The sequence below is a fragment of the Pistacia vera genome, unplaced genomic scaffold (assembly GCF_008641045.1).
Source record: "Pistacia vera cultivar Batoury unplaced genomic scaffold, PisVer_v2 Contig730, whole genome shotgun sequence".
Taxonomy (NCBI): domain Eukaryota; kingdom Viridiplantae; phylum Streptophyta; class Magnoliopsida; order Sapindales; family Anacardiaceae; genus Pistacia; species Pistacia vera.
This window is the reverse complement of record NW_022196591.1, coordinates 51,788-71,548: the sequence shown is the minus strand read 5'-3', so window position 1 is coordinate 71,548 and position 19,761 is coordinate 51,788. Positions and strand designations below refer to the sequence as shown.

The 19,761-nt window shown below is 34.9% G+C and overlaps 1 protein-coding gene across 4 annotated transcripts; it reads left to right on the top strand.

The window, feature by feature from the left end:
• The first annotated feature begins 141 nt into the window (after positions 1-141).
• Positions 142-19,656, top strand: LOC116115086 (ATP-dependent zinc metalloprotease FTSH 11, chloroplastic/mitochondrial). 4 transcript variants are annotated; one of them, XR_004125621.1, is made up of 19 exons: positions 142-965; positions 1,065-1,218; positions 1,821-1,913; positions 2,125-2,210; positions 2,380-2,503; positions 2,717-2,836; positions 3,324-3,374; positions 3,942-4,003; positions 5,169-5,226; positions 5,735-5,860; positions 5,975-6,055; positions 7,008-7,137; positions 7,273-7,421; positions 7,862-8,143; positions 8,403-8,492; positions 8,574-8,627; positions 9,946-10,062; positions 19,300-19,406; positions 19,485-19,656. XR_004125621.1 is itself a non-coding variant. In XM_031401223.1 (19 exons), exons 1-18 carry the CDS (start codon positions 307-309, stop codon positions 19,336-19,338), a joined length of 2,475 nt encoding a protein of 824 aa, XP_031257083.1. In that variant the 5' UTR covers positions 142-306; the 3' UTR covers positions 19,339-19,356; positions 19,485-19,656. The 4 variants fall into 4 exon arrangements, 2 of the variants coding, with proteins under 2 accessions (XP_031257083.1, XP_031257082.1); XM_031401223.1 differs by having other exon boundaries at positions 19,300-19,356; XR_004125620.1 differs by having other exon boundaries at positions 143-965; positions 9,946-10,106; positions 19,344-19,406.
• Positions 19,657-19,761: the final 105 nt, after the last annotated feature.

The following is a 19,761-nucleotide window of genomic DNA, read 5'->3' as shown; positions in this document are numbered from 1 at the left end:
TTTGGGCCTTGTTGAACCAAAGAAAGATCTTCTACGGCCGACTCACTGAGTTTGCTTATGAAAATCTGTCACACGAGTGGCATAATTAACCGGTCTCACTCAATCACGAACAGAAGCATAAAGCCGGCGCCAATTTCAATCGAGATAAGGTTTTACCTTCTAATCAATCTCTTAATAAGCCAAATCTTGTGGCTCTCATCTCTCTCTCTTTTCCCAGATAGATATAACCAGTCAAAACGTAAAAACTCTTAACAAAACAGAGAGTGAGCGAGCTAGTGAGAGAGTGCTCACAAATAAACCCTAACAATGACCATCATTCTCCAAGCTTCTCTCCTCTGTAAACCTTCACTCTCTCTTGTCATTCATCCTCTTCCTTCTTCTTCTCCTTTTAAACGACACCCTTTTCACCGCTCTTTTTCCCCTCCTCCACGCCACCACCACCACTTCCACTGCTCTTCCACTTTTAATTATTTGCGTTGTCGTTCCCTCCGTCTTTCAATTCCTTGCACATTGCACCCTGACAACGTAGATTCCCAGGATTCTAAATTTGTAAATAATTCTAATTCCGATTTTCGTGGAGATAATGATAATAGTAATGCATTGAAATTGTCTTCCGAGGTTCCGACTTCGAGCTCTGAAGAGACTGCGATCAGTAAGAATTCGAAAAGTGAGATGAAGGTGGAGGAGACGAATGGCGAGGATAGTTTAGGTAAAAGTGAGGGGTTGGATGAGAGTTCAGAAGAAAATGACGGGGCAAAGAGTAAAGTTCCTTTGCTGGTGTTCTTGATGGGCTTGTGGACGAAAACGAAAGTAGGAATTGAGAAAATGATGACCTGGGATTGGCTAAGTTGGTGGCCTTTTTGGCGGCAAGAGAAACGGCTTGAACAGCTAATAGCTGAAGCTAATGCTAATCCGAAAGATGTTGCCTTGCAGAGCGCTCTCTTAGCTGAACTCAATAAGCACAGGTTCAGTTTTTCAAGTTTCATCATGTGTTTGTTGCTTAGAAAATTATGTAAATTTAATGGCATTTACTAGTTTTTCTTCGTCTTTTTTTTTTTTTGAAGTCCTGAGTCAGTGATCAAAAGGTTTGAGCAAAGGGAGCATGATGTGGACAGTAGAGGCGTAGCAGAATATCTTCGAGCACTTGTTGCTACTAATGCTATTGCCGAGTATCTTCCAGATGAACAATCTGGCAAGCCTTCTGCTCTTCCTTCATTGGTAATCATCCTTGTTCTTTTGTTATTCTGTTGGTCTTTGTAATGTTGATGGGAATTTGAATTTACTTTAGTATCACTTCTGAAGAGTAAGTTCCTCTATCTCAATAAAGTATTGAAGTGTGCCTGAATATTAATGTAGGGATAGAATTGTTGGAGAGGTTTTAAGAGCTGTTTGAGTCCATATTCATATATTAGGAAATAAATGCATTGTCAATTCTAAATTTCATTTTCCAGTTGGATTATGCTTTATGTCGATTGGATTCCTTTGCTTGGACTTTTTTCATTCTTTAATTTTGTGTTTGGAGTATGGGCAATGAATCAAAACTTACCTTGCTTTAAACAATGTTTTCAGTGTTTTGAAATTATTTTTTATGGTGAAGAGGCATTCAGCTGCAACACATGTTTTCACATTGCCATAAATTTTGTTTTACTTGGCAGTACAACTCCTGAACAGGATTATTATTTGACAAAATCCATTGTCATGGTCATCGCCCTTTCTTTTATAAGGGTTGACTTATTTTTTGTGCTCTTTCCTGAAGATTCTTTCATATCCTGACTGTGTGACTTTTGCATATCTAATCAATTTCAATTTTTTACTTGTAGTTGCAAGAATTGAAGCAACGTGCATCAGGGAACACAGATGAGCCCTTTTTGAATCCTGGCATATCTGAGAAACAGCCGTTGCATGTGATGATGGTAAGTCTCAAAACAAGAGTAGTTGTTCTTCGTGAGAGAAAAAACATTGTTGGCTCTCATATGATTGTTGGAAATCCCATAGCTATAGGATGTCAACAATAGTTGTTATCTGTTCTCCACCTTTATACTTCCTCTTTGTTGGATTCTCCCTCTTTCTCATTGTGTGTGTTTTGAATGTTTGGATGCTGATTTATGTTATGTCTTCTATCAGGTTGACCCTAAAGTGTCAAACAAATCTCGATTTGCACAAGAGCTTATCTCAACTATCTTATTCACCGTAGCTGTTGGATTAGTATGGTATGAATCTTTTGGTTACTTGATGTAGTTTTATTTTATCATTATGCTCTCTAATTATGAAAATCAGCGTAATAAAAGACAAAATTCTCTTTCGCTCATGCTGTCAAAGTTGTTAGTGTTTGCTTGTCTCCTAGAGATGTTACTATTATTAACTAAGAACTGTTTTCAGGATAATGGGTGCTGCTGCACTTCAAAAATACATAGGAAGCCTGGGTGGGATAGGAGCTTCAGGTGTTGGCTCAAGTTCTTCTTATACTCCAAAGGAGTTGAATAAAGAAGTTATGCCAGAGAAGGTAAAAGTTAAGGTTCTGAGCTTGTGAAGCTGATTTCCCTGAGACCATTTGTAGGAATGCTCTCACTCGTACCTGTCTTATAAATAGTCTTTGAGTATCATATGAAGCATTCAAATGATCTGCAATCATTCACATTTATGGTTCAGTTTTGTATTTGAGATATGACTGTCAGTCATGACCCTCCATCCTGTTCCTGCTTTGGTTCTCTTTCAGAATGTTAAAACATTCAAGGATGTCAAAGGTTGTGATGATGCAAAACAAGAGCTTGTGGAAGTAGTAGAGTATCTGAAAAACCCATCGAAATTTACTCGCCTTGGTGGGAAGTTGCCTAAGGTTTGTTGAAGGTTTTTTTTTTTTTTTTTTTTTTTTTTTTTTTTTTTTTTTTTTTTGTGTGGGTGTGTGTGTGTGGGTGTGTGTGTGAATATATTATTATTTTTTTTTTTCATTAAATGCTTCGTTTTATTGCTTCGGTTCAATATCATGATCTTCAATTTTGATATATTAATGTCTTATGTTGATTTGGTAACATGTAGATGCAAAAAAAATTAGCATTTTTACCGTTCAAGGATGAAATGCAAGTTACTAGGTGGTCATGTATGCTTGTGTATACGTGATTTATAGAATCCAGATTAGTTATGACTTATATCAAGGAACCTGCTGTTAAACGTTGTTTTTCTTATCCATTTTCAAAAAGCAGTTAAGCATGAATGGTTTCATGCTTCCCTGTGAGGTTAAATAACTTCGTTATTGAATTTGTGTTTAGGTTCTGCAATTATATGATAGATTGTTTTAAAATACCAGTCTTACATGTACTTTGCAGGGAATTCTTTTGACTGGAGCACCTGGAACAGGAAAAACTCTGCTTGCCAAGGTAAGGTGTTTCTTCTGTACTCTCATAAACTGTTTTTACCTGTTAAGGGGTTTTAGGTTTCATGTGCTAAATTGTTCTTTTACCTGTTAAGGTTTTCAGTTTTCATGAGCCAATTGTTTTTGACCTGCTAAGGGTTTTAGGTTTCAAGTTTTGTGCCAAAGCTAGTACATTCACTTACCTTTTTTTTACCTAATTGATCTTTCGTTTCTTTGTTTGTAACTGTATCTAGTGGCAGTGTTCTCGTATGTGGATTTGTAGTTACACATATCAACATTCTTTTAGTTTTTCCTTGTGTAACTTTAACCTATGAATCAGTACTTATCAAAGATAAAAATAGTGGAAAAAAACATGTATGTGTAAATTCTAATGGCAATCTTGAGTTCATGAAAATTGGGTATTCGGCATCCTTATTGAAAGAACTTGTGTGGATGTGTTCCTTGACATTTATCCAATTGTCAATTTAGGTTCCTTGACATTTGTTTAGATATTTTAACTTTCACATATCAAACCTTTTGATTTAATAGTAGTTTTTTCTCAAAATGGTTTCACAATTGTTGAACCTTGAAGGCTATTGCTGGAGAAGCTGGGGTACCATTTTTCTATAGAGCAGGATCTGAATTTGAGGAAATGTAAGCCATCTTTTGCTTTTTATTTTTCTGCTTTGTTAATCTTCTTCTATATGACCTTGTTAATCTGGCAATATTTTGTCTTGGGCAAAATATGCATAAGTAGGGTTGTATGTGTTTTAGCTAACATATTAGGTACTAATAAAATAACAACGGTATATTCTAAGTGTTCTGAGAACATGTTGTAGTTTTTCCTTTGATGATGAAAATTTTTGTTTATTTTTCCACACTATTATAGGAAGATATCATTTTAGATAGAGTAATGCTACACTTGCAAAAAAATCTTTCAAAAATCTCCATACAAAGTGATGTGGCAAAAAATGAATGGAGGAATGAAAATAATGAGTTTGACTTCTTGTTTTGCTCTTCCATTCACTTTTTGTCATCTCACTTTATATGGAAATCTTTGTAAGTATAGTATTATTGTTTTAGATATTTCTATGCATCATCAACTTTTATGATTGCTCTCTTTCCAGTTTAAAAAGATTCATTCTTTATTTATTTGAAGGATCAAAAGTCCTTATTATGCTATAGGCTGTTCAAAGATATTCAACAAGAAATTAATCTGTGGGATCAATTCTGAGAAATTTAAGAAAATCTATTAATCTCTGTAGAAGAATTTTGGCATTATGAAATGTGAGAATTTGTTGATTTCTCACAAACTTATTATTGCAATTTATATTACAGATCTACTTATTGCTTCTAATATTGGCATCCTCTTTTGGTTGTCTCTAAGGGTGTTCGGTGTGACTACTTTATTAATGTCTATCAACACAATTTTAGGGTAATGAATTTGTTTTTGGGCAGGTGAAAAGAGAAAAGTTTGTGTATTGGATTATTCTGTCAAATTTTAACTAAAATATGGCACTAGCTTTGGCTGTTACATTTGAGTAAAATTAGGCAAAAATGAAGCAGGGATGAAAGTTTTACATGGTTGTATTTGTAATCATATTACTTGTAACTGTAGGAACTACTAGTCTGAGAATTGATTTCAACTGCAACAATTAAAGGTGTGAGCTTTCCATGTGTGTGTGCACTCATGCTTAAGGGAATTGATAGTACTTGAATCTGGAACTTATCGAGTGGTATTCATGCTTTAGCAACTCATCAATAAAAGAAAGAAAATGCATGCTAATGATGCTGAGTCTTTTTCTTTTTTATTTGGCAGGTTTGTTGGTGTTGGTGCCCGACGTGTAAGGTCCTTATTTCAAGCAGCTAAAAAGAAGGTTTGTTTTTTTTCAGGCATTTTTTCAGTGACATTGCTGGAAAATAAAAAAGTAAATAAGGGGAGATATGGGAAATTATAACTAAAGAAAATATGAAATATTTTTAAACATAAAATTTTAATTATGCTTCTATTTGGTTCTTTGAGGATTTTGTAGATGTCAGAAAGACAAATATAAGTGGTATTGAGACATGTGCAATGCTTTTGTCCTAGAATGCTTTGAGTTGCTAATCTTTTTATTTAATATACTTGCCCAAAGAAAAGGTTTCTGGTGATGTTGTTCAAATAAAACTCTGTGCTGAAGATAGATGTGCAACTGCCATTTTTGTTTTAAGGGAAACTATAGTGCTACAAAATGGCTAGGTAGTGTATGTCCTTAGCTATGTGTATAATTGAGCCATTTCGATATCATGATCAGTTTCAACATCTGTTATTGTCACACTTGTTTACTTAAATTCTGTGTTGTATTTCTTTCATCATGTGATATAACATTATTTTATGTTCTATAGGCACCTTGTATCATCTTTATCGATGAAATAGATGCTGTCGGATCCACAAGAAAACAATGGGAAGGCCACACCAAGAAAACATTGCATCAACTACTTGTTGAAATGGATGGTTTTGAACAGAATGAGGTGTGTTTAACTATCTTGCTGTATGAATGAGTTTTTATATGCATTATTTTCAATCAATGATGTTATCTTTGTTTCTTCTCAAAAAAGGAATTTGTGTAACTTTATTATCCACAGGGAATAATCTTGATGGCTGCAACAAATTTGCCTGACATTCTTGATCCTGCTTTGACAAGGCCTGGTAGATTTGACAGGCATGTAAGTTTTTGCATCTCATATTTCTCTGATTTTTGAAGTTGAACTTGTGAAGAAACTGAAGATTGTACTGTTGAAATTTTTGGTTGGCTTAAATGCTATCAAGCATGGGCTCCGTGTGGTTCACTATTCTGATGCGTTTTAGAATAGTATTTTGAAAAAAGTAAAATTGGGTTATCTTTACAAGAAAGGTAATTATTAATGTTTTGATAGTTGAATAAAGTAGAATTGGATTTTGAGAATATTGAAACAAAAACATTTTTGGGTTTTTAGGATAGGATAGTGGAATAGGATAGGGATATAATAGTGAACCAAAGGGGCCCTTTATTACATGTATTTTCACTGGCTCCATCCTGTTCAAATGTTTCTGCATTTAGCAGAATCCATGTCTTCTCCATATGGTAATACCTGGTGAAATTTCTTGAATTTATGGTGACGCTAGAGATTTGGTCCATTAGTGTTCTTTCAGTCTATCATACTTGAATGTGCTTCAAGTTGCGTGCAGCATACAGCCATGGTTTGGCTTGTTTACCCCAACCTTCCTGTACATGGAAATGGCCTCTGCATCCCAAGCTAATTTTCATCCTTACTGCTAACTTGGGCTCCCAAAAGTCGATAATTGTAACCATAGGCATGTGTCTCTAGTCGGGATAAGTTGTCTCTACCAGGAACTTGTTCCACTTTTTCGGCAAATTTGATCTTTTAAATATTTAAAACCTAGTCTTTAAGTTCTAAAAAGTATGTAAAATTTTACTTGAATGATTTTTGTGAAGATTCTTGTCTTAATGTTGACCTTTTGGTTAAGTGATAGTGAAGTTTTTGAGATTATGGATGGTAATTTAATGAATATAACCACATTTTCATTCTCATGGTTATTAGTCAATTTAAGCTGTGTGCTCTAGATTTATCAATATATTTGAAATTAAGAGAGAGGACTAACAAAACCCACTTTTAGATTGTTGTTCCAAATCCTGATGTGCGAGGCCGACAAGAAATTTTGGAGCTCTATCTTCAGGATAAGCCTTTGGCAGAGGATGTAGATGTTAAATCAATTGCCAGAGGTACACCAGGATTCAATGGAGCAGGTAAATTTCCTTTCATTCAACTAATGTATCATTTTTCTTGCTATAAATGGCATGTGGAACAAATGTGTTTCTCATCAGTTGTGTACATGTGCTGCCAATGAATTTTCACCTCTTCTTTCTTTTCTTCCCCTTCAGATCTTGCGAATTTGGTAAACATTGCCGCCATTAAAGCTGCTGTTGAAGGTTTGGATAAATTAACGGCCACTGAGTTGGAGTACGCTAAAGACAGGATACTTATGGGTACTGAGCGTAAAACTATGTTCATATCTGAAGAGTCAAAGAAGGTATGTTAAACATCCATTTTAGATGAGAGATCCTGGCTTTATACAGTCTTTCAAATGTCTATTCCACTAATGAGTTCAATTATGCGTGTCATCTATGCTTTATCCATAACCCATGTATTCCTTGGGATTAAACCAATTTTTCTTTCTTTAGTCATTTCTATGTACTGAGAGATTTGTGGTGGGAGGAGTGAGGATTAAATTTCATTCAGTCTTGTTCTTTATTGAATTTTTCCATCATAAGATTTCATTGAGATGAATTCACATAGTTGGCCTGTGGCAATGATACTAGTTGTGTGCTTACTATTTTCAGAATAAATTATTGGTAGTATTAATTTGGAAGCTTATGGACAGTCAGTTCTGTAGTTATATAAAAAAGATACATGTGATATTTCATAATGGATTGTTCTTGTTTTCTGAGTCATTGTTACATGTTATTTCAGCTCACTGCATATCATGAGAGTGGTCACGCAATTGTTGCTTTCAACACTGAGGGTGCACATCCAATTCACAAGGCAACAATCATGCCACGTGGGTCTGCATTGGGAATGGTTACCCAGCTCCCTTCAAATGATGAGACATCAATTAGCAAGAAGCAGCTATTAGCTCGTCTTGATGTTTGTATGGGGGGAAGGGTTGCTGAGGAACTCATCTTTGGTCAGGACCATGTCACCACTGGAGCAAGTAGTGATCTTCACACAGCTACAGAGCTTGCCCAATACATGGTATAGTCTAAAGTCCTTTGTCCATGATTTTGAAAAACTAGCTAATTTTTTCAATGTTTCGGGATAACATATAAAATAAATGCCACTGTTGCCATTTAAACTAGAAGTTGGTTGGTGTGATCCATTACATAATATTTACTCTCCAAATTGTTACGGAAATAAGAATTCAAATTATTTAGGAACTTTCATCTATTTCTACATGTAAAGTTGGTTTGTTTTGATTCAATTGATTGATACTAAAGTCATCGTTTTGTGTCAGGTATCAAACTGCGGGATGAGTGACGCAATTGGACCTGTTAACATCAAAGAACGGCCAAGTTCAGAAATGCAATCACGTATTGATGCGGAAGTATGTCTGGAATTTTAGCCTCTGTTATGTTTCGGCTATGATAATTGCATTTCAAACTGATTTACTTGATTGGTACTGCAGGTGGTGAAACTCCTAAGAGAAGCATATGATCGTGTAAAGGCCCTATTAAAGAAGGTTAGTTAATGAAATCTGTTTGTTGGCATTTTTGTCTTTGGAGAGGACAAATAATATATTCTCTCTCTCTCTCTCTCTCTATATATATATATATATATATAGAGAGAGAGAGAGAGAGAGAGAGAGAGAGAGTCTTTCTTTTACCAGGACATCCTGATAACTTCTTTAATCGGGACATTAAATATGGGATGTTAGATTTTTCCAACGGTTAAGATTCATTTATATTAAAATTAGTTACTATACAAAATTCATTCGAGTGAGAAAGTGAAAGAGATAAGGTGAGAAAATTAAGGCTCAGTTTGTTTAACTTTTTAGAATAGTATTCTATTCTGAATATGATTTAATTAAATATGATAAAATTTTGAGAATGTGTTTGATACATTTTTTTTAAAACATTTAGATTATTTTTAAACCCCGTTAACAAAAATACCCTTACTCACCAACTAATTGTCGACAGTCGGCCATCACCGTCAGATGGTGTCCGTAAGTCGTAGGAATGGCTTACGATCGGCTGGATCTAGCCAGTCGTGCGTCTATCTGACCTTTTCCGGCCGGATCCACCATAGATCTGGTCGAAAATGGCCAGATCTACGGCCAAAGATCTGGTCGTTTATGATAGCCAAATTTTCGGTCGTCAACAACGGTCAAGATATGGCCATCGTTTAGTCGTCAACAATGGCCAAGATATGGTCGTCGTTGACGGCCAAGATCTAGTTATCAATGGCTAGATCTTTGGCTGTAGATCTAGTCGAAAAAAGTCAGATTGGGGTATGACCGGTCAAATTCAACCGGGCGTGCGCTATTACGAGGACTCCTAACCACTGTCCGGCGGTAGTGGCTGGCTGCCAACAATTAGTTAGTGGGTGAGGGTGTTTTTGTTATTTTATAAACTTTTATTGAGAAAGGTAATTGGTAAATGTTTTGAATTGAATTGAATATGATTGAGTTTTAAATTAAATAGTCAATATTAAAACAAACACATTTTTCACTGGATTGAATAGGATAGATAGAGTTTGAAAAGTGTACCAAGCAGGGGGTAAGATCCTGTACAACTGAAATAGCAAATGTCTTTTTAATTAAAATGAATCTAAACCGTGTATATATATAAACCAGCAAGCTGGCATTATCAACTTATATCCTACTGGAGGCACAATGGATTTAAGTTCTCATAAACCCTATTTGCTTGATTGAGAAGGCATTTTATTTTAGCTTCCAGTTCGCCTTTGGTATTTGAAAATTCTGCACTTGTGATATCATCATTGTTGATGACTTGATGTTTTCTAATTCTAATTTTTTTTTTTTTGTTTGAATATGTCAGCATGAGAAGGCGTTACATGCACTAGCAAATGCACTATTAGAGTATGAGACACTGAGTTCAGAGGAAATAAAGCGCATTCTTCTTCCTTACCGAGAAGGACGGCTCCCCGAGCCACAGGTAGAACAACAAGAAGAAGGAGAGCTTGTATTGGCATAAACGTGGTCCTAATGCTTTGAGTTGCTAATCTTTTTATTAATACTTCCCAAAGAAAGGTTTCTGGTGACGTCGTTCAAATAAAACCCTGTGCTGAAATAATGTGCACTGCCATTTTTGTTTTAAGGGAAACTATAGTGCTACAAAATGGCTAGGTAGTGTATGTCCTTAGCTATGTGTATAATTGAGCCATTTCGATATCATGATCAGTTTCAACATTGTTATCTGTCACACTGTTTTACTTAAATTCTGTGTTGTATTTCTTTCATCTGTGATATAACATTATTTTATGTTCTATAGGCACCTTGTATCATCTTTATCGATGAAATAGATGCTGTCGGTCCACAAGAAAACAATGGGAAGGCCACACCAAGAAAACATTGCATCAACTACTTGTTGAAATGGATGGTTTTGAACAGATAGGTGTGTTTAACTATCTTGCTGTATGAATGATTTTTTATGCATTATTTTCAATCATGAGTGATCTTTGTTCTTCTCAAAAAAGGAATTTGTGTAACTCATTATCCACAGGGATAATCTTATGGCTGCAACAAATTTGCCTGACATTCTTGATCCTGCTTTGACGAGGCCTGGTAGATTGACAGGCATGTTTTTGCATCTCATATTTCTCTGATTTTTGAAGTTGAACTTGTGAAGAAACTGAAGATTGTACTGTTGAAATTTTTGGTTGGCTTAAATGCTATCAAGCATGGGCTCCGTGTGGTTCACTATTCTGATGCGTTTTAGAATAGTATTTTGAAAAAGTAAAATTTTATCTTTACAAGAAAGGTAATTATTAATGTTTTGATAGTTGAATAAGTAGAATTGGATTTTGAATTTGAAACAAAAACATTTTTGGTTTTTAGGATAGGATGTAATAGGATAGGGATATAATAGTGAACCAAGGGGCCCTTTATTACATGTATTTTCACTGGCTCCATCCTGTTCAAATGTTCTGCATTTAGCAGAACCAGTCTTCTCCAATGGTAATACCTGGTGAAATTTCTTGAATTTATGGTGACGCTAGAGATTTGGTCCATTAGTGTTCTTTCAGTCTATCATACTTGAATGTGCTTCAGTTGCGTGCAGCATACAGCCATGGTTTGGCTTGTTTACCCCACCTTCCTGTACATGGAATGGCCTCTGCATCCCAAGCTAATTTTCATCCTTACTGCTAACTTGCTCCCAAAGTCGATAATTGTAACCATAGGCATGTGTCTCTAGTCGGGATAGTTGTCTCTACCAACTTGTTCCACTTTTTCGGCAAATTTGTCTTTTAAATATTTAACCTAGTCTTTAAGTTCTAAAAAGTATGTAAAATTTTACTTGAATGATTTTTGTAAGATTCTTGTCTTAATGTTGACATTTTGGTTAAGTGATAGTGAAGTTTTTGAGATTATGGATGGTAATTTAATGAATATAACCACATTTCATTCTCATGGTTTATAGTCAATTTAAGCTGTCTGCTCTAGATTTACAATATATTTGAAATTAAGAGAGAGGACTAACAACCCCACTTTTGATTGTTGTTCCAAATCCTAGGTGCGAGGGCGACAGAAATTTTGGAGCTCTACTTCAGGATAAACCTTTGGCAGAGGATGTAGATGTTAAATCAATTGCCAAGGTACACCAATTCAATGGAGCAGGTAAATTTCCTTTCATTCAACTAATGTATCATTTTTCTTGCTATAATGGCATGTGGAACAAATGTGTTTCTCATCAGTTGTGTACATGTGCTGCCAATGAATTGTCACCCTTCTTTCTTTTTCTTCCCCTTCAGATCTTGCGAATTTGTAAACATTGCCGCCTTAAAGCTGCTGTTGAAGGTTTGGATAAGTTAACGGCCCTGAGTTGGAGTACGCTAAAGACAGTACTATGGGACTGAGCGTAAAACTATGTTTATATCTGAGAGTCAAAGAAGGTATGTTAAACATCCATTTGAGATGAGAGATCCTGGCTTCATACAGTATTTCAAATGTCTATTCCACTAATGAGTTCAATTATGCTGTCATCTATGCTTTATCCATAACCCATGTATTCCTTGGGATTAAACCAATTTTTCTTTCTTTAGTCATTTCTATGTACTAGAGATTGTGGTGGGAGGAGTGAGGATTAAATATTTTTTTTTTTCATTAAATGCTTCGTTTTATTGCTTCGGTTCAATATCATGATCTTCAATTTTGATATATTAATGTCTTATGTTGATTTGGTAACATGTAGATGCAAAAAAAATTAGCATTTTTACCGTTCAAGGATGAAATGCAAGTTACTAGGTGGTCATGTATGCTTGTGTATACGTGATTTATAGAATCCAGATTAGTTATGACTTATATCAAGGAACCTGCTGTTAAACGTTGTTTTTCTTATCCATTTTCAAAAAGCAGTTAAGCATGAATGGTTTCATGCTTCCCTGTGAGGTTAAATAACTTCGTTATTGAATTTGTGTTTAGGTTCTGCAATTATATGATAGATTGTTTTAAAATACCAGTCTTACATGTACTTTGCAGGGAATTCTTTTGACTGGAGCACCTGGAACAGGAAAAACTCTGCTTGCCAAGGTAAGGTGTTTCTTCTGTACTCTCATAAACTGTTTTTACCTGTTAAGGGGTTTTAGGTTTCATGTGCTAAATTGTTCTTTTACCTGTTAAGGTTTTCAGTTTTCATGAGCCAATTGTTTTTGACCTGCTAAGGGTTTTAGGTTTCAAGTTTTGTGCCAAAGCTAGTACATTCACTTACCTTTTTTTTACCTAATTGATCTTTCGTTTCTTTGTTTGTAACTGTATCTAGTGGCAGTGTTCTCGTATGTGGATTTGTAGTTACACATATCAACATTCTTTTAGTTTTTCCTTGTGTAACTTTAACCTATGAATCAGTACTTATCAAAGATAAAAATAGTGGAAAAAAACATGTATGTGTAAATTCTAATGGCAATCTTGAGTTCATGAAAATTGGGTATTCGGCATCCTTATTGAAAGAACTTGTGTGGATGTGTTCCTTGACATTTATCCAATTGTCAATTTAGGTTCCTTGACATTTGTTTAGATATTTTAACTTTCACATATCAAACCTTTTGATTTAATAGTAGTTTTTTCTCAAAATGGTTTCACAATTGTTGAACCTTGAAGGCTATTGCTGGAGAAGCTGGGGTACCATTTTTCTATAGAGCAGGATCTGAATTTGAGGAAATGTAAGCCATCTTTTGCTTTTTATTTTTCTGCTTTGTTAATCTTCTTCTATATGACCTTGTTAATCTGGCAATATTTTGTCTTGGGCAAAATATGCATAAGTAGGGTTGTATGTGTTTTAGCTAACATATTAGGTACTAATAAAATAACAACGGTATATTCTAAGTGTTCTGAGAACATGTTGTAGTTTTTCCTTTGATGATGAAAATTTTTGTTTATTTTTCCACACTATTATAGGAAGATATCATTTTAGATAGAGTAATGCTACACTTGCAAAAAAATCTTTCAAAAATCTCCATACAAAGTGATGTGGCAAAAAATGAATGGAGGAATGAAAATAATGAGTTTGACTTCTTGTTTTGCTCTTCCATTCACTTTTTGTCATCTCACTTTATATGGAAATCTTTGTAAGTATAGTATTATTGTTTTAGATATTTCTATGCATCATCAACTTTTATGATTGCTCTCTTTCCAGTTTAAAAAGATTCATTCTTTATTTATTTGAAGGATCAAAAGTCCTTATTATGCTATAGGCTGTTCAAAGATATTCAACAAGAAATTAATCTGTGGGATCAATTCTGAGAAATTTAAGAAAATCTATTAATCTCTGTAGAAGAATTTTGGCATTATGAAATGTGAGAATTTGTTGATTTCTCACAAACTTATTATTGCAATTTATATTACAGATCTACTTATTGCTTCTAATATTGGCATCCTCTTTTGGTTGTCTCTAAGGGTGTTCGGTGTGACTACTTTATTAATGTCTATCAACACAATTTTAGGGTAATGAATTTGTTTTTGGGCAGGTGAAAAGAGAAAAGTTTGTGTATTGGATTATTCTGTCAAATTTTAACTAAAATATGGCACTAGCTTTGGCTGTTACATTTGAGTAAAATTAGGCAAAAATGAAGCAGGGATGAAAGTTTTACATGGTTGTATTTGTAATCATATTACTTGTAACTGTAGGAACTACTAGTCTGAGAATTGATTTCAACTGCAACAATTAAAGGTGTGAGCTTTCCATGTGTGTGTGCACTCATGCTTAAGGGAATTGATAGTACTTGAATCTGGAACTTATCGAGTGGTATTCATGCTTTAGCAACTCATCAATAAAAGAAAGAAAATGCATGCTAATGATGCTGAGTCTTTTTCTTTTTTATTTGGCAGGTTTGTTGGTGTTGGTGCCCGACGTGTAAGGTCCTTATTTCAAGCAGCTAAAAAGAAGGTTTGTTTTTTTTCAGGCATTTTTTCAGTGACATTGCTGGAAAATAAAAAAGTAAATAAGGGGAGATATGGGAAATTATAACTAAAGAAAATATGAAATATTTTTAAACATAAAATTTTAATTATGCTTCTATTTGGTTCTTTGAGGATTTTGTAGATGTCAGAAAGACAAATATAAGTGGTATTGAGACATGTGCAATGCTTTTGTCCTAGAATGCTTTGAGTTGCTAATCTTTTTATTTAATATACTTGCCCAAAGAAAAGGTTTCTGGTGATGTTGTTCAAATAAAACTCTGTGCTGAAGATAGATGTGCAACTGCCATTTTTGTTTTAAGGGAAACTATAGTGCTACAAAATGGCTAGGTAGTGTATGTCCTTAGCTATGTGTATAATTGAGCCATTTCGATATCATGATCAGTTTCAACATCTGTTATTGTCACACTTGTTTACTTAAATTCTGTGTTGTATTTCTTTCATCATGTGATATAACATTATTTTATGTTCTATAGGCACCTTGTATCATCTTTATCGATGAAATAGATGCTGTCGGATCCACAAGAAAACAATGGGAAGGCCACACCAAGAAAACATTGCATCAACTACTTGTTGAAATGGATGGTTTTGAACAGAATGAGGTGTGTTTAACTATCTTGCTGTATGAATGAGTTTTTATATGCATTATTTTCAATCAATGATGTTATCTTTGTTTCTTCTCAAAAAAGGAATTTGTGTAACTTTATTATCCACAGGGAATAATCTTGATGGCTGCAACAAATTTGCCTGACATTCTTGATCCTGCTTTGACAAGGCCTGGTAGATTTGACAGGCATGTAAGTTTTTGCATCTCATATTTCTCTGATTTTTGAAGTTGAACTTGTGAAGAAACTGAAGATTGTACTGTTGAAATTTTTGGTTGGCTTAAATGCTATCAAGCATGGGCTCCGTGTGGTTCACTATTCTGATGCGTTTTAGAATAGTATTTTGAAAAAAGTAAAATTGGGTTATCTTTACAAGAAAGGTAATTATTAATGTTTTGATAGTTGAATAAAGTAGAATTGGATTTTGAGAATATTGAAACAAAAACATTTTTGGGTTTTTAGGATAGGATAGTGGAATAGGATAGGGATATAATAGTGAACCAAAGGGGCCCTTTATTACATGTATTTTCACTGGCTCCATCCTGTTCAAATGTTTCTGCATTTAGCAGAATCCATGTCTTCTCCATATGGTAATACCTGGTGAAATTTCTTGAATTTATGGTGACGCTAGAGATTTGGTCCATTAGTGTTCTTTCAGTCTATCATACTTGAATGTGCTTCAAGTTGCGTGCAGCATACAGCCATGGTTTGGCTTGTTTACCCCAACCTTCCTGTACATGGAAATGGCCTCTGCATCCCAAGCTAATTTTCATCCTTACTGCTAACTTGGGCTCCCAAAAGTCGATAATTGTAACCATAGGCATGTGTCTCTAGTCGGGATAAGTTGTCTCTACCAGGAACTTGTTCCACTTTTTCGGCAAATTTGATCTTTTAAATATTTAAAACCTAGTCTTTAAGTTCTAAAAAGTATGTAAAATTTTACTTGAATGATTTTTGTGAAGATTCTTGTCTTAATGTTGACCTTTTGGTTAAGTGATAGTGAAGTTTTTGAGATTATGGATGGTAATTTAATGAATATAACCACATTTTCATTCTCATGGTTATTAGTCAATTTAAGCTGTGTGCTCTAGATTTATCAATATATTTGAAATTAAGAGAGAGGACTAACAAAACCCACTTTTAGATTGTTGTTCCAAATCCTGATGTGCGAGGCCGACAAGAAATTTTGGAGCTCTATCTTCAGGATAAGCCTTTGGCAGAGGATGTAGATGTTAAATCAATTGCCAGAGGTACACCAGGATTCAATGGAGCAGGTAAATTTCCTTTCATTCAACTAATGTATCATTTTTCTTGCTATAAATGGCATGTGGAACAAATGTGTTTCTCATCAGTTGTGTACATGTGCTGCCAATGAATTTTCACCTCTTCTTTCTTTTCTTCCCCTTCAGATCTTGCGAATTTGGTAAACATTGCCGCCATTAAAGCTGCTGTTGAAGGTTTGGATAAATTAACGGCCACTGAGTTGGAGTACGCTAAAGACAGGATACTTATGGGTACTGAGCGTAAAACTATGTTCATATCTGAAGAGTCAAAGAAGGTATGTTAAACATCCATTTTAGATGAGAGATCCTGGCTTTATACAGTCTTTCAAATGTCTATTCCACTAATGAGTTCAATTATGCGTGTCATCTATGCTTTATCCATAACCCATGTATTCCTTGGGATTAAACCAATTTTTCTTTCTTTAGTCATTTCTATGTACTGAGAGATTTGTGGTGGGAGGAGTGAGGATTAAATTTCATTCAGTCTTGTTCTTTATTGAATTTTTCCATCATAAGATTTCATTGAGATGAATTCACATAGTTGGCCTGTGGCAATGATACTAGTTGTGTGCTTACTATTTTCAGAATAAATTATTGGTAGTATTAATTTGGAAGCTTATGGACAGTCAGTTCTGTAGTTATATAAAAAAGATACATGTGATATTTCATAATGGATTGTTCTTGTTTTCTGAGTCATTGTTACATGTTATTTCAGCTCACTGCATATCATGAGAGTGGTCACGCAATTGTTGCTTTCAACACTGAGGGTGCACATCCAATTCACAAGGCAACAATCATGCCACGTGGGTCTGCATTGGGAATGGTTACCCAGCTCCCTTCAAATGATGAGACATCAATTAGCAAGAAGCAGCTATTAGCTCGTCTTGATGTTTGTATGGGGGGAAGGGTTGCTGAGGAACTCATCTTTGGTCAGGACCATGTCACCACTGGAGCAAGTAGTGATCTTCACACAGCTACAGAGCTTGCCCAATACATGGTATAGTCTAAAGTCCTTTGTCCATGATTTTGAAAAACTAGCTAATTTTTTCAATGTTTCGGGATAACATATAAAATAAATGCCACTGTTGCCATTTAAACTAGAAGTTGGTTGGTGTGATCCATTACATAATATTTACTCTCCAAATTGTTACGGAAATAAGAATTCAAATTATTTAGGAACTTTCATCTATTTCTACATGTAAAGTTGGTTTGTTTTGATTCAATTGATTGATACTAAAGTCATCGTTTTGTGTCAGGTATCAAACTGCGGGATGAGTGACGCAATTGGACCTGTTAACATCAAAGAACGGCCAAGTTCAGAAATGCAATCACGTATTGATGCGGAAGTATGTCTGGAATTTTAGCCTCTGTTATGTTTCGGCTATGATAATTGCATTTCAAACTGATTTACTTGATTGGTACTGCAGGTGGTGAAACTCCTAAGAGAAGCATATGATCGTGTAAAGGCCCTATTAAAGAAGGTTAGTTAATGAAATCTGTTTGTTGGCATTTTTGTCTTTGGAGAGGACAAATAATCTATTCTCTCTCTCTCTCTCTCTCTCTCTCTATATATATATATATATAGAGGGTCTTTCTTTTATCAGGACATCCTGATAACTTCTTTAATCGGGACATTAAATATGGGATGTTAGATTTTTCCAACGGTTAAGATTCATTTATATTAAAATTAGTTACCATACAAAATTCATTCGAGTGAGCAAGTGAAAGAGATAAGGTGAGAAAATTAAGGCTCAGTTTGTTTAACTTTTTAGAATAGTATTATATTCTAAATAGGATTTAATAAAATATGATAAAATTCTGAGAATGTGTTTGATACATTTTTAAAAAAAATTAGATTATTTTTTAACCCCGTTAACAAAAATACCCTTACTCACCAACTAATTGTCGACAGTCGGTCACCACATTCAGATGGTGTCTGTAAGTCGTAGGAATGACTCACGACCGGCTGGATCTAGCCAGTCATGCGTCGATCTGGCATTTTTCGGTCGGATCCATCATAGATCTGGTTGGAAATGGTCAGATCTACGGCCAGAGATCTGGTTGTTGACAATAGCCAAATTTTCGGTCCTCAACAACGGTCAAGATATGGCCATCGTTTGGTCATTAACAATAGCCAAGATATGGTCGTCATTGACAGTCAAGATCTAGTTATCAATGGCTAGATCTTTGGCTGTAGATCTTGTAGGAAAAAATCAGATTGGGGTATGATCGGTCAAATCCAATCGGGCGTACGCTATTACGACGATTTCTGACCACTGTCCGGCGGTAGTGGTTGGCTGCCAACAATTAGTTAGTGGGTGAGGGTGTTTTTGTTATTTTATAAACTTTTATTGAGAAAGGTAATTGCTAAATGTTTTGAATTAAATTAAATATGATTGGATTTTAAATTAAATAGTCAAATATTAAAACAAACACGTTTTTCACCGGATTGAATAGGATAGGATAGAGTTTGAAAAGTGTACCAAGCAGGGGTAACTGAAAGTGTCTTTTTAATTAAAATGAATCTAAAACCGTGTATATATATAAACCAGCAAGCTGGCATTCTCAACTTGTATCCTACTGGAGGCACAATGGATTTAGGTTCTCATAAACCCTATTTGCTTGATTGAGAAGGCATTTTATTTTAGCTTCCAGTTCGCCTTTGGTATTTGAAAATTCTGCACTTGTGATATCATCATTGTTGATGACTTGATGTTTTCTAATTCTAATTTTTTTTTTGTTTGAATATGTCAGCATGAGAAGGCGTTACATGCACTAGCAAATGCACTATTAGAGTATGAGACACTGAGTTCAGAGGAAATAAAGCGCATTCTTCTTCCTTACCGAGAAGGACGGCTCCCCGAGCCACAGGTAGAACAACAAGAAGAAGGAGAGCTTGTATTGGCATAAACGTGGATCTTTACTTGGGTATGTAAATGTTCGGGGGAGCTCTGTACAGTGTATTAAAAGCACCACCGGTGATTATTTATTCAATTTGATACAATTTTCTTCCTATATTGTTTTCATTGTAAGCATGTGCTATTTAATATTTATAGGCTGCACGTCTTTGAAGCAACTAACTCCCCTGCTCTAACAACCAACCAAAAATGGTAGAAAGTTCTGTATCATTTGTGAAATCATATGTATTATTTTAACTTTACCCCATTATGGGTCAAATTTTGAATTATAGCATTAATTTAAGATTATAGAAACCCTTTTATTTTCTTCCTGTTTTGGCTCATCATATTGATATAATATTTCATTTTGATGTTTTTTGGGATTAGCATATTTGGTGCGCATGAATGCAAGTTCAACAGATGAGTTCTTGAGGCC